General features: G+C 30.9%; 2 protein-coding genes and 1 pseudogene across 3 annotated transcripts in view; 2 read left to right on the forward strand and 1 right to left on the reverse strand.

The window, feature by feature from the left end:
• Window positions 1–117: 117 nt before the first annotated feature.
• LOC105632067 (Pentatricopeptide repeat (PPR) superfamily protein) lies at window positions 118–1,889 on the forward strand. The gene has a single exon (XM_012214347.4). The coding sequence runs from the start codon at window positions 266–268 to the stop codon at window positions 1,781–1,783; it is 1,518 nt and encodes a 505-aa protein (XP_012069737.2). The 5' UTR covers window positions 118–265; the 3' UTR covers window positions 1,784–1,889.
• Window positions 1,890–7,140: 5,251 nt separating this feature from the next.
• LOC105632066 (uncharacterized) lies at window positions 7,141–9,496 on the reverse strand. The gene is made up of 3 exons (XM_012214346.4): window positions 8,386–9,496; window positions 8,066–8,255; window positions 7,141–7,965 (listed from the first exon to the last, which is right to left on the reverse strand). The coding sequence occupies exons 1-3, from the start codon at window positions 8,806–8,808 to the stop codon at window positions 7,397–7,399; spliced, it is 1,182 nt and encodes a 393-aa protein (XP_012069736.1). The 5' UTR covers window positions 8,809–9,496; the 3' UTR covers window positions 7,141–7,396.
• A 222-nt stretch (window positions 9,497–9,718) lies between these two features.
• The window catches only part of LOC149495109 (protein LIKE EARLY STARVATION, chloroplastic pseudogene), a 9,333-nt pseudogene continuing 1,394 nt past the window's right edge, over window positions 9,719–17,657 (forward strand). The window contains exon 1 of the transcript XR_016321868.1: window positions 9,719–9,791. The product of XR_016321868.1 is annotated as a protein LIKE EARLY STARVATION, chloroplastic pseudogene (transcript). The remainder of the gene's footprint in view (window positions 9,792–17,657) is intronic.

The following is a 17,657-nucleotide window of genomic DNA, read 5'->3' on the forward strand; positions in this document are numbered from 1 at the left end:
CAAATTCAAATTACTCCATCTTTTCAAAAGCTTAAACCATCTAAAGCAGATTCACTCTTCCCTCATCATTCATGACCTCTCACGGGACACCTTCTTTCTTACCAAACTCCTCCATGCTCTTGCTGTCTATCATGCCTCCCAGCTCGCCTACTGTTCACTTCTGTTCCAACAAATTGAAAAGCCCACCATCTATCAATGGAATACCATTATCAAAGGCTTCTCTATCAGTTCTCAACCCCGTTTTTCTTTTGTTTTCTATACAAGAATGCGCCAAAACGGTGTATGTCCAGATAAACACACATTTCCTTTACTTTTCAAGTCGTTTTCAAAGTTGAAAAATGAAAACCCATTTCAGTTTTATACTCATATTGTTAAGTACGGATTGGAATTTAACAATTTTGTTAGAAATTCTTTGATCACTGCTTTAGCAACCGGTGGTTATATTGCGTCTGCACGTCAAGTGTTTGATGAAAGTCCACAAAGAGATTCCATTACTTGGACTGCGATGATTGATGGGTATACTAGAAATGGTTTTCCTGCTGAAGGACTAAAGTGTTTCAAGCAGATGAGATCAATGGGTTTGAAGGTCGACGAGGTAACCGTTGTAAGTGCTCTTAGTGCAGCTGGAATGACTGGTGATATTTGGTTTGGGAGATGGGTTCATGGGTTTTATGTAGAACAATTAAGAGTGAAATGCGATGTTTTTGTTGGCAGTGCTCTTGTAGATATGTACTCAAAATGCGGTTATTATGATGAAGCCCGTAGAGTTTTTGATGTAATGCCGATAAAAAATGTTGTTTCTTGGAGTGCATTGATAGCTGGTTATGTGCAATGCAATAGGTTCAAAGATGCATTACTTCTCTTTCAAGACATGCTAATGGCTGATGTAAGACCTAACCAATCTACTTTGACTTGTGTTCTCACTGCTTCTGCCCAACTTGGCGCGTTGGATCAAGGAAGGTGGGTGCATCATTATATAGATAGGAATTTTTTAGGAATGAATTCAATAACTGGAACGGCACTAATAGACATGTATGCAAAGTGTGGTTGTGTTGGTGAGGCTCTTCTGGTTTTTCATAAGTTGCCAGTGAAAAATGTGTACACTTGGACTGCCATGATTAATGCGTTGGCAATGCATGGGGATGCCTTAAGCGCCTTGAATCTCTTCTATCGCATGTCAAGTAGTGGAGTTCAACCAAATGGAGTTACCTTCATTGGTGTACTTAGTGCCTGTGCTCATGGAGGTCTTGTAGACGAGGGACGTAGATTGTTTGAGATGATGAGACATATATATCATCTGGAGCCAAATGTTGATCATTATGGTTGTATGGTTGATCTACTTGGTCGGGCAGGGTACTTAGATGAAGCAAGAAAATTGATTGAAGAAATGCCAATGGAGCCTACACCCGGTGTATGGGGAGCTTTGTTTGGTGCATGTATGATCCACAAGGCCTTTGATTTAGGAGAATATGTGGGCAAACATTTAATCCGCCTTCAGCCTAATCATAGTGGTCGATATGCGCTTTTAGCAAACATGTACTCAGCATATGATAGATGGGATGCTGCTGCATATGTAAGGAAGATTATGAAAGGAAAAGGCATTGAGAAGAAACCTGGATTTAGCTGGATAGAAGTGAATGGCTTAATCCACGAGTTCATCGCCTTTGATGGATCTCATTCTGAATCTAGTTATTTATATGAGATGTTAGACAACATCATGGTTCAGTTGAAGCTTGCTGATCATCTGCAAGAAACTATGTTATTGACAGCCGAGACTGAATGAACAAACTAGGTAAACAATTTTTTATTCTTAAATTTTAGGTGAGCTCTGGATATCAAAATCAAATTAATTCAAGAAACTTGAACTGAAATACTTAATCTTTGGCTTACACTAGATTCTTTCTTTTCTCTTGGTGCCATGAAATTTGTTACCTGTGACGAATTATTAGTAAGTTTGTCTGAATATTTCTAGGATTTTAATGATACCAGTGAAGCAATTTAGTGAAAAGCATAATTAAGAAATAGGAAGAACATTTAGACTGCCCATTTGTGCAGAGATTGTCACACGGGCCGAAATACCTAATTGGGTTCCTAAATCCTAACACAGATTCTCTCCATAATCATAACCAATAAAATATAAAATATTTCCATAAATCTTGGAATATTCAAATCATAGTCCATAAGCCGATTGGGGGCCCTGAAAAGGGCAGACGGGTTTTGGAGTTTAGTTTGTGACTCTTTCGTGAATGATTAGTTTAGGCTTTGATACTCCGTAATATGGACTGAGCACTTGCCGATTGAAAATAAGTTGTGTCGAGGCCTGCCTTTTAAAGACCATCGGACAGGCCACATGACAGACCAAAGTGGTAAGCCTTTATATCATACGAATTTTATGAGCTTTCACTGTCTCACACAATGCATTTCTCTTTTTGTTTTTTCACATTTTCATATTAAACACACAAAAATATATAAAAAATTTTATTTATGTTAAAGAAGTTCATCCTTATAAACTTTATAAAAAAATGCTCTAATTGTTGTATCAGAGACACATAACAATAAGATTAGTTGTTGGAGTGGGAATTAGTGTTACATATACATCTCAATAATATTTTATAATAAATATTAATCTATATCATGTTTTATATTTTGCTATTTGAAAATTCACACCAATGTTGGTGTTGGATATTAACATATTTATTGCTATTTGAAAATTCAATGGCGAGTAGCCAATCATTGACCATTGCATTGATAATTCTTTTTTTTTTTTTTTTATTTGGGTTCATTTATATATTTCGTTAATTTTTATGATATAAAGAGCTATATAATAATCATTTCTAGTTTTGATTCGTTAGAATCATTTGAATTTTTAGAAAATAATAGACGCAACAGTCCATATTTTTTGGAATCTTGGTTGGTTGGTTGCTAAGGCCTACCAAATTCGTTGAAGGTAATAAAAAAAGAAAGACATCAATTTAATTATCGGTTTTTTGTTTTTTTTATGTTGATTCATATCTATGTTCAAACCAGCTTAAACCGCACACTAAGACATAATTTAGTAATAAATATATTTACAAATCGACAATATATCACATTCAAATCTTCTCCCCCTGCTATAAAAATTTAAAAAAAAAAAAAGGTTTAAGCCATATCACCATCCATTATAATATTAAGACCCATGATCAATCAAAATTCAAATTCTGAAAACGATGCACCTAAGAAAAGTAAAACTATTATGAAAATTAAAATATTAGGAAGAATACAGTTGAAATAATTTAAATATAGAAAAAAAAAAGAAAAAAGGATTTGATATTAGGTAAAAAATAAAATAAGAAGCGATAAAAGAATTTCTAAAAAAAAAAAAAGAAAAGAAAAGAAAAAACAATTCAAACATGATTGAGGTAGATAAGAATCTATGTATATATGTATATTATATATGAACAGGTGATGAACACTATATATCAATATTATTATAATGCCTAAATTATAGAAGTAGATAAGTATTAATTTATTATTCTCCATTGCATTGAATTAATTTTTTTGACAAATCAGAAAATCCTGACTTAACCAATTGATTCAATCTGATGGTTTGTTTGTTAGCCTATTGCAACACTAAACCCATATAAAGAAAAGGGTGTTCTTTGTAAAGCTAAGCCAAAGTGGAAGTCCATTTTGTATGAATGACACAACTCCTCCTTTGGCATATTCTGGTAGTCTATTGAATATTCTTCTAATCTTCATCAACTGCATTATCTGCGATGCATTCTGGATGAACCTATGGAGTCATTTTCTTTTTCCTCAATATGATAAATGCTGTCATTTTCACACCAAATAAAGCAAATTTTAAAATATAGCAATGTCATAACGTCTCCCAGCTTCTAAAGTAACATTTAACTTCTAAAACAGTTAATATTGTGGAAGATGTTAATACACATCTCAATTCAATGGTTTTACTTAATATAATTTTTTGATCCTTCGCTAGAATGGAATACTGCAAATTTCATTTATGTTAGCAGTGTCATAAATAACTTCTGCAATTTCTTCAGCTATTTTGTAGCTGAAATAAAAGGCTGGTTAAATGCATCATCTCATAGTAATCTGAGTTTCTATTTTATTTTCTTCTATCTGGGTTTTTTTTTTTTTTTATCATTGATCTCTTCCCAAAAATGGTTCTGCAATCTGTACTTGAAGGGAGTCTTAACTGGGATTCTTCCAATCAAGATGATAATAACATTTAAGATCTACTGAGTGAAATAAATAAATACTAGTAGATAATGGGATTTTACTTCACATATTTTAATGGCCAAAGAATGCCAGAGGCCCATCTCACCTGAAAAATGCTCTGTTTAGGGTTTTAAAACAAAATATCATAAACTCTGGTATATCAATGGTTATTAAACCTTTGAATTAAAGAAGGAATTGTACGCACTGTAGGCAGACATGTTAAATCATGATTGGATATAGGATAATGTGTCTAGACTTTTCATTTCTTCTTACTTTAAAGCACAAAACAAAAAACACATTATATCCCTAAAAAGAATATTTACTTTTTGATAAATAAACAACTTTACTTATTTGTATATAAGGAATTTCTCACGAAACAAATTCATAAATATGTGATAATCTTTTCTTCTAATTAAAATTTAATTATCTAAATTATGGATGTATTAAAATGACATTTTGGAATGCTTGCACTATTAAATCTTTTTTATCTTTAGGAAAAGAACTTGAATATTGAAATTTGATTCCTAATTGCAATTACTTGAATTGGCCGTAATTATTTATAGGTATAAATTTTCTTTTTTTTTTTTTTCTTCTACTTAGAAAATTTGATTTCTATCTATAAAAAGTGATATAAATAGTAAATCTATTTTGAATTTAATGGATAGCCTAAAAGCTCAATATGCGAAAATTAATTTATAGGAAAAGCAATCACAAGATTAAGGATTAGTCTTACTCATTAAAAAAAATATCTTATTTCTACATAATAAAATCCTTGAGTTATGATCTGAAACGAAAAAATTGCTTGATTTATGATAAGAAATGCCACGCAAGTCATTAAAAATTACCCCAATGGGAGAGTGCAGCATTGTGGAGATGAGGAGTAGCACACCCAACTTATTTTACAATTTTCCATTATGAATGCTCTGATTTCGTGAAGCCTAGGCAAACTATGTAAAATCAAATTTACACCTCACAAGCAATCTCCATACCATATAATATCCCAAAAGAGAGAGAAAAAATTAAAAAAAGAAAGAAAATAAAAAAAAAAAAGAGAGAGAGAGAGAGTAGGTGGTGGGTTGCTTTCATAAAGGCATTATTATTATCTAGCTTTGGGCAAATTCTGCTTTTATTATTTTGCTGTGTATAGAGGAAAAAGACCCCACCATAAGTCCTAATGTCCTATCACACCAAAAATAAGAAAAGGAAGGTGACCCCACAACCCCTTATTAGCTCTAAGCCCTTTCTAACTGACCCCACCCACTTCCCTCAATTACTTATATCTATCTATCTACAGTACAGAATGTATTGCTAAATACCCCACAACAATCATTGTACCAATTTTTTTCTTTAAATTAAAAAACATTACTTTACTTACCCACATTAGATAATAAAAATATGGGAATTTTGTTTTTTTTTTTTTTAAATAAAAATAAAAATAAAAATAAAAATGGGATCTTGAGCCAGAAAATTCCAGCAGTTTGGTCCATTTATGTGACTGTAACTCTCTAACATAATACTCAAACAAAACACCAGTTAATTAGGTTGGATTAATTAATTTCATTTGTACTTAGATTGTTAGTCCCATGCTCTGACCTGACCACAATTTCTATTTGGACTTTGACTCTCTTAATTTTTTCTGGAATTTTAAAAATTAAAATCCATTTGTAATTTCTCGTTGAACTGTATTTTGTGTGGCTAAGAATTTCTTTCATTAATTCAACCAATTAATGGATAGACATACGTGTCAAAAACCAGAGATAAAAAAAAGACATTTGGGTGTGGACCCTACAAAGATTACTTCATATTTATTATTATTATTTTCATCGTCTGCACATAATAATTGTAAAAATTGAATTAGCCAAAGTAAGAACTTAAATTAAAAATTTTTATTATGTTAATTTTTTTTTTTTTAATTTATCCAAGTGTTCGTGTTAAAGTTGATTAATGGATATAGTGTATTTTTGTTCATCCAATCACTTGTTATTAAATTATATTATTTTATTTATAAATTTTAAAACTAAAAAACAAGAAGAAAGTAATTGTATTGGCTAATCCTTTTATCCTCTGTTATATAAACACAATTATGATTTAAATAATGCACCAAAACTCATGTAAATGATCTAATTTTGAGAATAGTCAAAAGCCATAACCAAGGAGGTCAAACCCATCTTCTCTTCATTTTAAACATCTCTCACGTGTTTGAGCATCTTCATTTCATAGTTTATGACCTTATTACCCAGTCAAATTCATTCATTTTGACGAAACAAAACAAAATGAAAATGAAAATGAAAATGAAAATGATTTCACGAGCCCAATTTAGATAAAAGAGGCGTTTTCAGTTTTCCAATTTTATTTATTTATTCATTTTTTTTATGTGTGCACTAAATAAAGCATTACAAGAAAACGTAAAAAGAGAAAGAGAATATCACGCCATCCTAATGAACGTTTTTGCCTATGCCTCCTCTTCACGGCGTTCGAGACTCCACGAGCCACTGCCGTCATCCACAGCACCACCACCCTTCTCCTCCCTCATAAAAATCTGGAATTTATTCTTTATTAAAATTCAAAAAGTAGCGAGCCTAAAAAGATGAGAAATTAAGAAAGGAAAATCTCATCCTCCTTTGTTCCCTCCTTGACAAACAAACATCGCCTTAAAAGAATTTTTTAATAAAAAAATAAATATAATTTTAAAAACTTAGTATTTACCATAATTTAAAGAAAACGGTGATTTTCTCACGTGTTCAAAAGAGATAAACTCTATATAACAACATTTTTATCAAAATCATAAATAAAATGACTAACACCTGTTTATTTTTTCCTTTAAAAAAAAAATAAAATGTCAATAATAATATATTCTATTCTAATGATTATTAATATGATCGAGTTTTTATATTTTATAATTCTTACATTTCAGAGAAATTTAATAGGTAATTGCTATTTTTTTTCTATTTATACAATAATAATTATTATTATTATTACATTGATAGATTCTCTACTACCTCTCTGGCTATTACAGACCCTTTCAAGTAATTGGGGGAAAAACAAAAGGGAAAACAGAGGTTGTACTACTATCCGATTATATATATTTCATTTCACTTATATATAATTTTTCATATTTTTTTATATCTGGAAAATTTTAAAAATTAAAAAAAAAAAAGTGAAAAATCCAAAATTTTTATGGTTTCTCTTTGAGCAGAGAAGCTAATCCAGTCACCATCTTGGCTCGTCTATCTACACTCTTCGGTTTTACTGCCGGCGGCTGCCACGTCGCCGAGTCAACTTTTAATTTATCTTCTACGCCGGTAATTTCTTTCGGCGATGATGAATCAACAGGCGGCGGCGAAGGCGGAGGCGTATCTTCCTCGCCAAAAATTAACTCAAGTTCTCCACGATCGTCACTCTCCGTCGCAATCGAACAGTCGTCTTTCTCGCTTTCGGATTTGGCGTTTGAAATGGTTTCATTTTGTCTGGTGAAAGGAGAGAGCCATTTAGCACGCATGTACTCTGCTCTTCTCCAAGGAGGAAAGTGCATGCCTTTCTTCTTCAGGCTCTGTTTAGCTGCCTCCGATATGATTGACACAATCTGGCCAATCCGATCCGATTTGCCGACGAAGATATACGGTAAAGATTGCAAAATTGCCTTGTAGGCCCCAGTCGATCGAGCTATTTCAAACTCCGATCTGAAGTCGATATCGATCAAAAGTCTCTCTCCTTCAATGATCACATCTACGTATTCATATTCACCTGATTACCAAATTAAGCAAAAAAAAAAGAAAAATCTCAGAATTTTCCGTTTTCGTTTTCAAAATTTTGACTCTAAAAGAACAAAAAGAGAGATGGTTACCGGCAGGGTGAGAGGGGGACTTATCCCATTTGGATTTGCAAATGGATGAATCGTAGCCGAGAGATTTTAATCCATCAGTCACGATCATTCTCAAATCGTCCTTTTGCTTGTAATTCTTGTTCTTGTCAACGATCATCGCAGTATCAGCTAAGAGGTTTCTCTCGGCAGCACTGGCACAGGGAATCAAACTCTGTTTTAACAAGCAGAAATACACATTCCTTTAGCTATTTGGCCTCTCAACTTCAAGGAGTGCATAGCTTGAAAATTTAGAGGGTAAATGGCCATAAATTGGAGAACTCGAGCAAAGTTTTATATTTTACCTTAAGCATGTCGGAGGCATCGAAAGACGATCCGTTGCTGATCGATTCGCCAAAACCACCGCCACCAAATACATCAAATTCATCATCGGAGCTGTCTTTATTATTCCCGTTAAAGCAATTGCATCGGTGGCGGCCGCGAAATGGCTTCTCGTTGCTCTCCTCGATGTAACTCTGTACCATTTTGGCCAAACATACTGAGCTCGGCTCGAAGTCAGTCCCCGCAGCTCCTCCGTCCTTTGTCCCACTCTGTACTTCACCGACACTTGGCTTTTCCACCGATGAAATTCTCAACACGCTAGGGAACTGCCGGTCAAATAACCTCTTTAGACGCGATTTCAACACCGGCTTCGCCGGTTCAGCTCGAGCCGGAACCGTCGTCTGACAGTCAATATCTATTGGTTGGATCTTCATAGGGAAAGGCATAAGTAAAGAAGACGATAGAGATAGGGAGAGAGAGAAAAGACCTAAGGCTAGAGCTTGAAGGGTAGAAGTTAAAATGGACTGATTGCTGTGTTTTAAACGCTGCTTGCGCTTGTCAGTTCTGCTCCATATTCAAAGCTCGCTCAAATACTTGGGTCGCACAGACTCACAGACTTAACAGTGACTAATCAATGAATCCCTCTGGTCCTGATTCTTCCAGTACAATTTACAAAATCCATGAAACAGACAAATAAAAAAAAAAAAAAAATCAATGCCCTAGGTTACAGAATCAAATTCACGCACATTTTACCTCCTCTGTTCAGCTAAAAAAAAAATCCTCGAAGTTGAAACACAACACAATCAAAATCCTTGAAAAAAATTTAATCTTATACCCATACAAAAAATTTCTGTGTAATCAATATCCGGTGCCTTCCATATGCAAGACAAAATTTATGGCTTTCAGCTAATGGTTTTTTCGCAGAAGACTTGGCAGGGATAATCGGGAGCACGGACATTGGTCGTAGAAGATGAAAATATGGTTGCCGGACTATTCATTTCTCCGGCAAGGTTTTAATCGCCGGCGAGATAAAGATGGAAATTAAGGTGAGAAACTGAAAACAAGGAGATTTTTTTTGTATTTTTTGGGGTTTGGTGGTTTTTCGGTACAGAATGGAGAGCGCTTGGAGTTGAAAATGGATGGGCTTGGGACTTTTATAGGGGAAACAGCGTTGGACATGCTGACTATACATTATTGCCACGTGGAGTCTGACATGGCAAATATTATCTTCTTTTATGCGGTTTGATAACATGGTAAACGGTAGCACGCAGTTTGTTTTTTGTGGCCCTTGTGCGTTTATGCCACGTGCCTGTAATCGAGATCGTGGGCGGTCATCATTGGCTGGTAATGAATGAAATGACAATGATATCCTCAGACCATTGTGATGTCTTTGTGGAAATACGTGAGACTGTAGTGGATGATTCGTGGGGTAAATTTGAAATTTGAACAGAAGGTGGAGAGGAGAGAGAGGGGTGGGATAAAGTGCAAGTGCATGAGATTTTGTTGAGAGGTGGGCGCCTAACATTGTGTGACACGTAGCGCGCCGGTGCAGTATCGGTTACTTTCCTTTTACTATATATTTTTATTTTTTATTTATTTTACAACGACATGGGAAATATGAATAATTGTGGATATTGTTGGACCGTTGATCAGAGTAAAAAAAGAGAATAGTCACGACAAGAGTACATTTTCGTAATTATAGATAATAGTATGTTTATGTTGAAAAACTGGAATTAATTAAAAGTTATTGTTTGTAGAAAGGATAATCTTTAATTAGGAATTGGATAAGTTTAAAATATCACGTAGCAAATAAAAATCAAAAAGAAAAAAAAAGGAAAATTACATCAAATTTATAAAACTATCAATCAATACTCTTTTTGATGAAAGAAAGAAAATTTATTTGAAACCATAGGTAAACTAAAATTTTTAACCCTAAATATTTTACTGATTCTTTTTAAATAGTAAAAAAAAAAGTGTTTTCCTAAACTCTCAATTAATTTAGGCCTCCCATGGTAGGCTTTAACATATATACATTAATTTTATAACAATAAGGACAAGCATAATTTGTTTAATCTTTTTAAAATATAAGCAATATTATCTCAATTTGTAATGCCATCAATTAATTGGAGAGGCTCACAAATCACTCGTTTCCAACTAACAGTAATTTACATTTAATGATAGATAATTTAAAATTGAAACTTCAAAAATTTAAAACTTTCTTGTTTTAGAAACACAGTATTTATTAATAACGTATCAATTGGAATTATAAGCAACTTTAATTCAAGCATATTTCTGGTTGCTAAATTTTAAAAGCCTTTACAATTTACTCTCTATGGCCCGAACAAAATTAGACTTATTAGACTCCATTTATTTTCATAAAATAACTTGCAAGAAAATATTTTTTATAATTTTCCGTTGTTTAAGGCGCTCATGAAAATTAAGTCTTTTTTTAAGAAAAATATCTTTCCATATTTAAAATATTAAAACATTTTCCGGACATTGACAAACCTTATAAATCTATATTTTTTATAATTTATTAATTATTATATTCACTATAACCAGTCACCATTTAGCACTGACCACCACCACGGGCTACTACCACAGGCTACCACCATTAGCCACCAACGACTTTTTCATTTTTTTGTATTCTTCTCATATTTAACAGTAAAATTTTTAAATTATAAAATTTATATTATTATTAATATTTTTTATGGTATTATGAGATAAAAATTTTAATATTTTTAACTAATTTGAAACATTACAATCAAACAATGAAAAATAAGTCATTTGGAAAATATTTTTCAAGGAAAATTTTTTCTATAAAAAATATTTTTCTGCAAATTATTTTACCAAAAAACAATCGGAGCATTAATTTTATAAAAATAAAACATATTGTGTTTTTTCTTTTTCAGAATATAAGATTCATATTGACTGATCTGCTATTTATTCAACAGATATATATAAAGCCAAATTACTTAATATTGATTGTAAAAGAATTAAATTTAAAATGGTACATATCAAAATGAGTTTACTTCACTCATTTTAATAGATAGTCCTATGCATAAAAATATTTTATCTTTCCTTTCATTTTCCTCTCAAATTTTCTATTGCTTGATGAAGCCTGTATTCAATTATTGGGTTAACAACTATGCACAAATAGCAGAATAAAATAAAATAAAATAAAATAAAAATGAAACATTATTGAGAATATAAAACAAAATGGTACTGGTGACTGGTGAGCACAGCAAAAGACAATTATTTATTTATTTATTTCGTTGGTAGGGTTTACTGAAATTATTTAGAAGGCTCCACACTTACATTATTATGAGAGTGACCCCTTTAATTTTTATTATGAGTATATATATATATATTTACTTGACAGTACACGAATAGGACAAAAAAACAACTAGAGTAATCACTGTTCATCATTAATTTTAATTATACTATTAACCTCCTATTAGTGCATATATAATCATTAAGTATCCATTATGGGGTGCAAATTATTCTTTTAACCTTGATAATGCTGTTTTCATTTTCATTTTCTTTTTCTATTTCATTTTCATCGTTTATTAAGTTAAAATAAAAATTAATTGATTTTTCGGGTTTACTAAATAAAAATGATATATAATTTTAATAAATATATATTTGATTTCGCAATATCTGTCCAAAGAAGGCACCTGAAGTGGCATTATTTGCTTTGGACTTTATTATGAAATTTGTCTAGAGGCTTTGATCACTTGACTAGACCCTTGATATTGTTTTTTGTAAATTCATTTATAAAAGTGGCTTAACTTTTAATTAATTACTAGTCACGGACTCTTCCATTAAGACTAGGTCAATTCCAATTTAATTGGTCAATAAGTACTGGTTGACACAAAATTTAGATCAATCGATTTAATCAAATATATTTAAAATTAATATTTCGTAAAATGTTGGTCTCTAAAATTTTTAAATTTTTATATACCACAAACAAAGATTTATAACCTAATCTATATAATGCATTCATTTAACTTTTTGACCAACAATTAATACTCCAAAAGGATTCATTAGCTAGTTGTGATATATATGAAAATCTAATAATTACATTTGATTATTACACAAAACCTTAAAATTATTCTTGTTCACATCTGATAACGTATCGTTAAAATATAATTAATCGATATCAATGAGTATTAGGCCGAATGATTTGCTAGGAAAATTGCTATTTTTTCGCCCTTTGAACCGACTTCAAGCAGTAATAAATGAGAAAATAAAATAATGACTGAGAAATTAAAGAGAATAAATAACACGATAATTTAACGTGAAAAACTCTTTAAGTGGAAAAAAATCACGGCCGTTGTCAAATAACAACTAAGAAAAATATTCACTATGCGGCAAATTGTTATAACCACAATTACAAAATATTTTTTCGACTCGACACTCTCAAAAGAGCCCAAATATTTTATACTCCAAGAGATTCCAAAATACTTGCTCTAAATCCCTAATATAAAACACATTCAAGTATTTTTGGTGTGTTTAGAAATTTAAACCTTGACTTCCTTTTATAGTCAATCCACCATCCTCACATGCTCTTCTCCCCGATGTGAGATTGAGCAAAACTAAATTTTATATATATATATATATATATATATATATATATTTTTTTTTTTTAACAAAGGAGGCTAACATGATTCAACACTATTCTCTTTCTTTTAAAATTTCGATTTTCTTAAATGGTTTGATCTTCACGGATAAAGTAAATATTTACTAAATAAATCAATGAACCGACATTGCATATGAGAAGGATTTAATCCTAATCGTAGTATCATGAGTTGAGGGTAACTATTGTTAATAATATATAGATGTATATAATTAGTTAACAGTTTAAAAAAAAATATTGGACCGTTAGGTCTAAAGGGCCTATTAATGTGAGAACGAAAGAATGGACAAAGTGGGACCTCCCTTTTTATTAGGGTTAAAAAGAATCAATCAAGATTAACAGTGAGTAATGACTCTTCATTTGTAAGCATGTTCTGTCACTGTCCACACAGTTAAAAAAAAAAGGGACACCCAATAGAATTATAGATTAAGACAAGAATGCGGTAATTTTTCTAAACAGGAGGAGGTAAAGCTAACACGTCAAACCATAATAAATATGGGTTTGGAATTTTTATACCTTAAAGGCACTATATAAGGACATATTGATGGATCACCCTCCCATTTGTTTTCTTTCTTTCTTTCTTTCTTTCTTTTTCTTTTCTTCCTTTCCATTTCTTGCCAATGAGTTGATTCCTTGAACCAAAGTAAAGGTTGATTCCTTCACCTCTCAAATGCTAATTTAATTTATGATTTTCGTCTTCTTTTTGCTAACCCTCTAATGCAAAATGACAATAAAAAAAAAAAAACAAGTGGTTTGCAATTAGATTCAATATAAGCAAAATTTTGACATATCATTAAGTCCTGAAACCTACCCCAACCCAGATATTGCGTAGGTCAAAGTAAAAAACCTTTAATCAATCTACATTTTCATAATTTGCACTGATTAATAATATTTTAATATTTTTCTATACATTTAAAAGGTTAAACGTTATTGTTTTAATAAAAAATGTGTATATTATCTAAATTATGTACAAAACTTATATTTATAACTTATAGTCCATTTTTTTTTTTTTCTAATAAGAAATATTTTTATATTGAAATAGAAAAAATTTCTATAAGGAAATCTGCCTTGCTCTAATCTCCGGTAGATTATTCCTCATCCCACCCGGACCTGATTTTTTGTAGGACAGAAATGAGATTGGTGATCCGAGCTCTAACATATCCTATTTGCCATTTCTAAATATCATGACATAGAATTATACATGTAGTATTATTATTATCTTAAGCACAATGAAACACATTAACTTTTAAAGTAATGGCAAATGCTATGACAACTTGTTTCAAGAAATTAACTTACCAATGTGGTTGTAGAGACTATTATAGAATCTTAAAAGGGATGTTTTAGAAATTTGTTTTGCCATTTATGCTAATGAATCACTTTGACATTCTAAAGAAATGGGGTTGGCCTAACTTGTGTAGGGAAAATGGGTTTCATAAATTAAAGAGGTACTTCTTTTTGCATCATTGAAAATCTTTAATTAATTAGCAAAGAATTCCAATATTCTTGAGCAAGTAAAGAAGGAAAGGACTAAAGTTTTGAACAAATACTAATTAGTTAGGGGCCTAGCTACTCATGCATGTATTTCTGCCATTGGTCAAGTACAATTTGCATCTATTTTCTTTTCTTAATTTATGCAAATTAAGAATAATTAAAAGCTAAAGTTTGATTACAAATTAGTGAAAACAAAGATATGTCAATATTCCCTTGAGCTTATTTGCTTTTTATGTTACAACTTTAATGTAGCAATACCATTGATGCCACTTTAGTGAACTTCTTTTAATGATGTCTATTGAAATTATTGAGTCTTCTTTTTAAAAAATAAAAACTAGTGAATGATTTAGTTTTCTTTGAGTACTTCTTTTTTTTTTTAAATTTTTTTGGGAACATGGGTTTGTTTTTAGCTTTTAGAGAGACAAATGCTTTAAATTTATAATGTATTACTTTTGATGACTTGAGAAAAAGTTACTGACTTTAAGAATTTTTTCTGTTGGGTTAAAGACTTTAGGGTTGTATTAAGATTTTAAGAGGTCCTACCTTCATAATTTCAAATGAGCATTATAGTGACTTGAAACCCTAATCTCAACCCTTTTTTCTTTTCTTTTTTTGTACTTTTCATTGAATTTCCAAGAAACCTATGGATCCTATATGCCTTTAATTAGCTAAACAGTTTCAATTTTATTTTAATATAAACATGTACTCGTCAGTTCTCTCATATCATCTATAATCAATTTTACGCGTTCAACACGGTTTTATCATTTTAAAAATCATAATTATTACTTGGAAAAGCTTAAGCAAATAGTTGAAACTTTTTTTTCTAATTGTACATACTTTTATTTTTAGCAAAATTAGATTCTTATCTTTTTTCTTTCTTCTTTTTTGGTATTAAGAATTAATAATCTAAATTTCTTTCTCCGACGTTCCTAATCACGTAACAATTCTTCATATTGCGAATTGCCTTTCACTTTATATAAAGTATGGATTTTTGATTGCTAATCTATTTGGAATAGTAAATGTGGGAAGTATGTTTTGAACTCAATTTTATGTGTGGTAAAAGAAATATTTTAAAGAAAAAAAAAAAAAAAACTTTGTAATAGGATAAAAGGAATTTATCCTGAAGAGGCAAGAAATTGGGGCATGTTAGGGTAAAGTTGATGAGTGTCATTTTCCATTCAGTGCTTGGAATTTTTACAGACGAGGAAGGACTATAAATAGGTCTTCATGGGTGGTCCTTAATCTTCTAAGTCTATCCCTTTGATACATATTTCCCTAGCTAGTAGATTGGGGGGGAGTGTCCTAATACATGTGCAGACCCCATAATTACACTACTTTTCATATATTTGCCCCCACTACTACATATGCTACTTGCAATTTCTTGATTTTGGAAAACCTAGTACCACAATGCTTGTCACCATTTTGGATAACACTAATGCTTATATATAGGTTTCAGTCTTTTAAAAATGTGATTTCACGTCTAATTTTACCCATAACACTTTCGGTTCATATAAATTTTTGTATGCTGAATTTAAGAGTGGGATTCAAGTAACTCAACTGGATAATAACAACTTTAAATTTCAAAACTCTAATCTTGCAAGTAAAATTATAATTATGTTCTTTTCAAAATTCTATCAACATTATTAATTGGCTTGAAGTACTTGAATGAATTATATGTGAACGACATTCTTAAATTAAGACTCTATTTATTTCTGTAAAATAATTTACAGAAAAATAACTTGCTGAAAAATATTTTCATGGAAAACATTTTCCTTTAAAAAAATTTTTCAAATGACTTATTTTCCGTTGTTTGGTTGTAATATTGAAACTTAGTTAAAATTATTAAAGTCTTTATCTCATAAGACTGTAAAAAAATATTAATAATAATAGAAATTTTATAATTTAAAAATTTTATTGTTAAATATAAAAAGAATGCAAAAAAAATATATAAATTATAACAGCCGCCGGTGGTGGTGGTTGGTGATAAATGGTGACTGTTGATAGTGACTATGATGATTAATAAATTAATAAATATGAATTTATAAAGTTTGTCAATGTCGGGGAAAAAGTTTTTTCTCTCGAGAATAAGAAGTTGTTTTTCTTAAAAAATAATTTAATTTTCCTTTGATCAAAAAAATATTTTCCGTAGACTTATTTTCTTGAATGCCCCAAATAATGAAAAATTGTGAAAAATATTTCCTCCAAATTATTTTACGGAAATAAACGAAGTATATGTATCAGTTAAAATTACCCCAAGATATTGTACAATGTATTGCGAGGAAGTGACAAAACACAACAGTAATCAGAATTATTGGGAACAATATTATTTTTACTGTTTCTGTCTTTTGGCGTTCAGCCGGTTTTAGGTGAGTTAAGGTCGAAAGGGAGGTTAGAGGTAGGGGTGGCCCGGCAAAGAATAGACATGGCCAAATCCTTCGTGAAAACCTAAAGAAAATTTCATGTGGTAGGAAAACTCTCGCACATCATTGTCTTTTGTTCTCAATCTTCTTTTACTGTGCAAGACAGAAAAACTTACGTGTGTGTGTAGATATCTTGAATATTTAAGAATGTCTAAATTTACTTGGAAGGTAATTTCTAAAATTTAGGAACTCATTGCTTTTGTAGTAAGTGTATCTATAAATCCACTTGAAATGAATACTCTATTCCTTTCTTTATAGATTCAAATTTTATTTAAAAAAGAAATTGATGAATGGTAAATATTCATCAACTAAAAATTAGTAAAAAATAACTTTTTTTTATTAATCTCAAGCGGGAAAAAGTTTAAGCATCGAGAAATTTCACTTTCATTATATTTATCGAGAAGCTAAATAAGACAAAATAATATAATTGGATCGTACAATAGGTAGTTTTCCTTTCAACTCATTAAATAAGTGAAAAAATCTTATGATTGAAAGAATTCAAATCCGAAATCTACAAATGCTCAAATTTTCAAAGAAAATGAAAAGAACAACGATATTACATTAATAATAAAATACTCATAAAATTATTAACTAGTCTAGTTAATCCCAACTTGAAATTCAAACCCTAGACCAATTGAAAGGCAAAGATTCCATATTAAGGATGTAAACATATCAAATGGCAAAACCTAGATAGAGAAGCTACGCTATAGTTGAGGTTATAAAAAATTTAGAAAAAAAAAAAAAA

This window comes from Jatropha curcas, chromosome 7 (assembly GCF_041381405.1).
Source record: "Jatropha curcas cultivar XTBG-Jc1 chromosome 7, XTBG_Jcur_1.0, whole genome shotgun sequence".
Lineage (NCBI taxonomy): Eukaryota > Viridiplantae > Streptophyta > Magnoliopsida > Malpighiales > Euphorbiaceae > Jatropha > Jatropha curcas.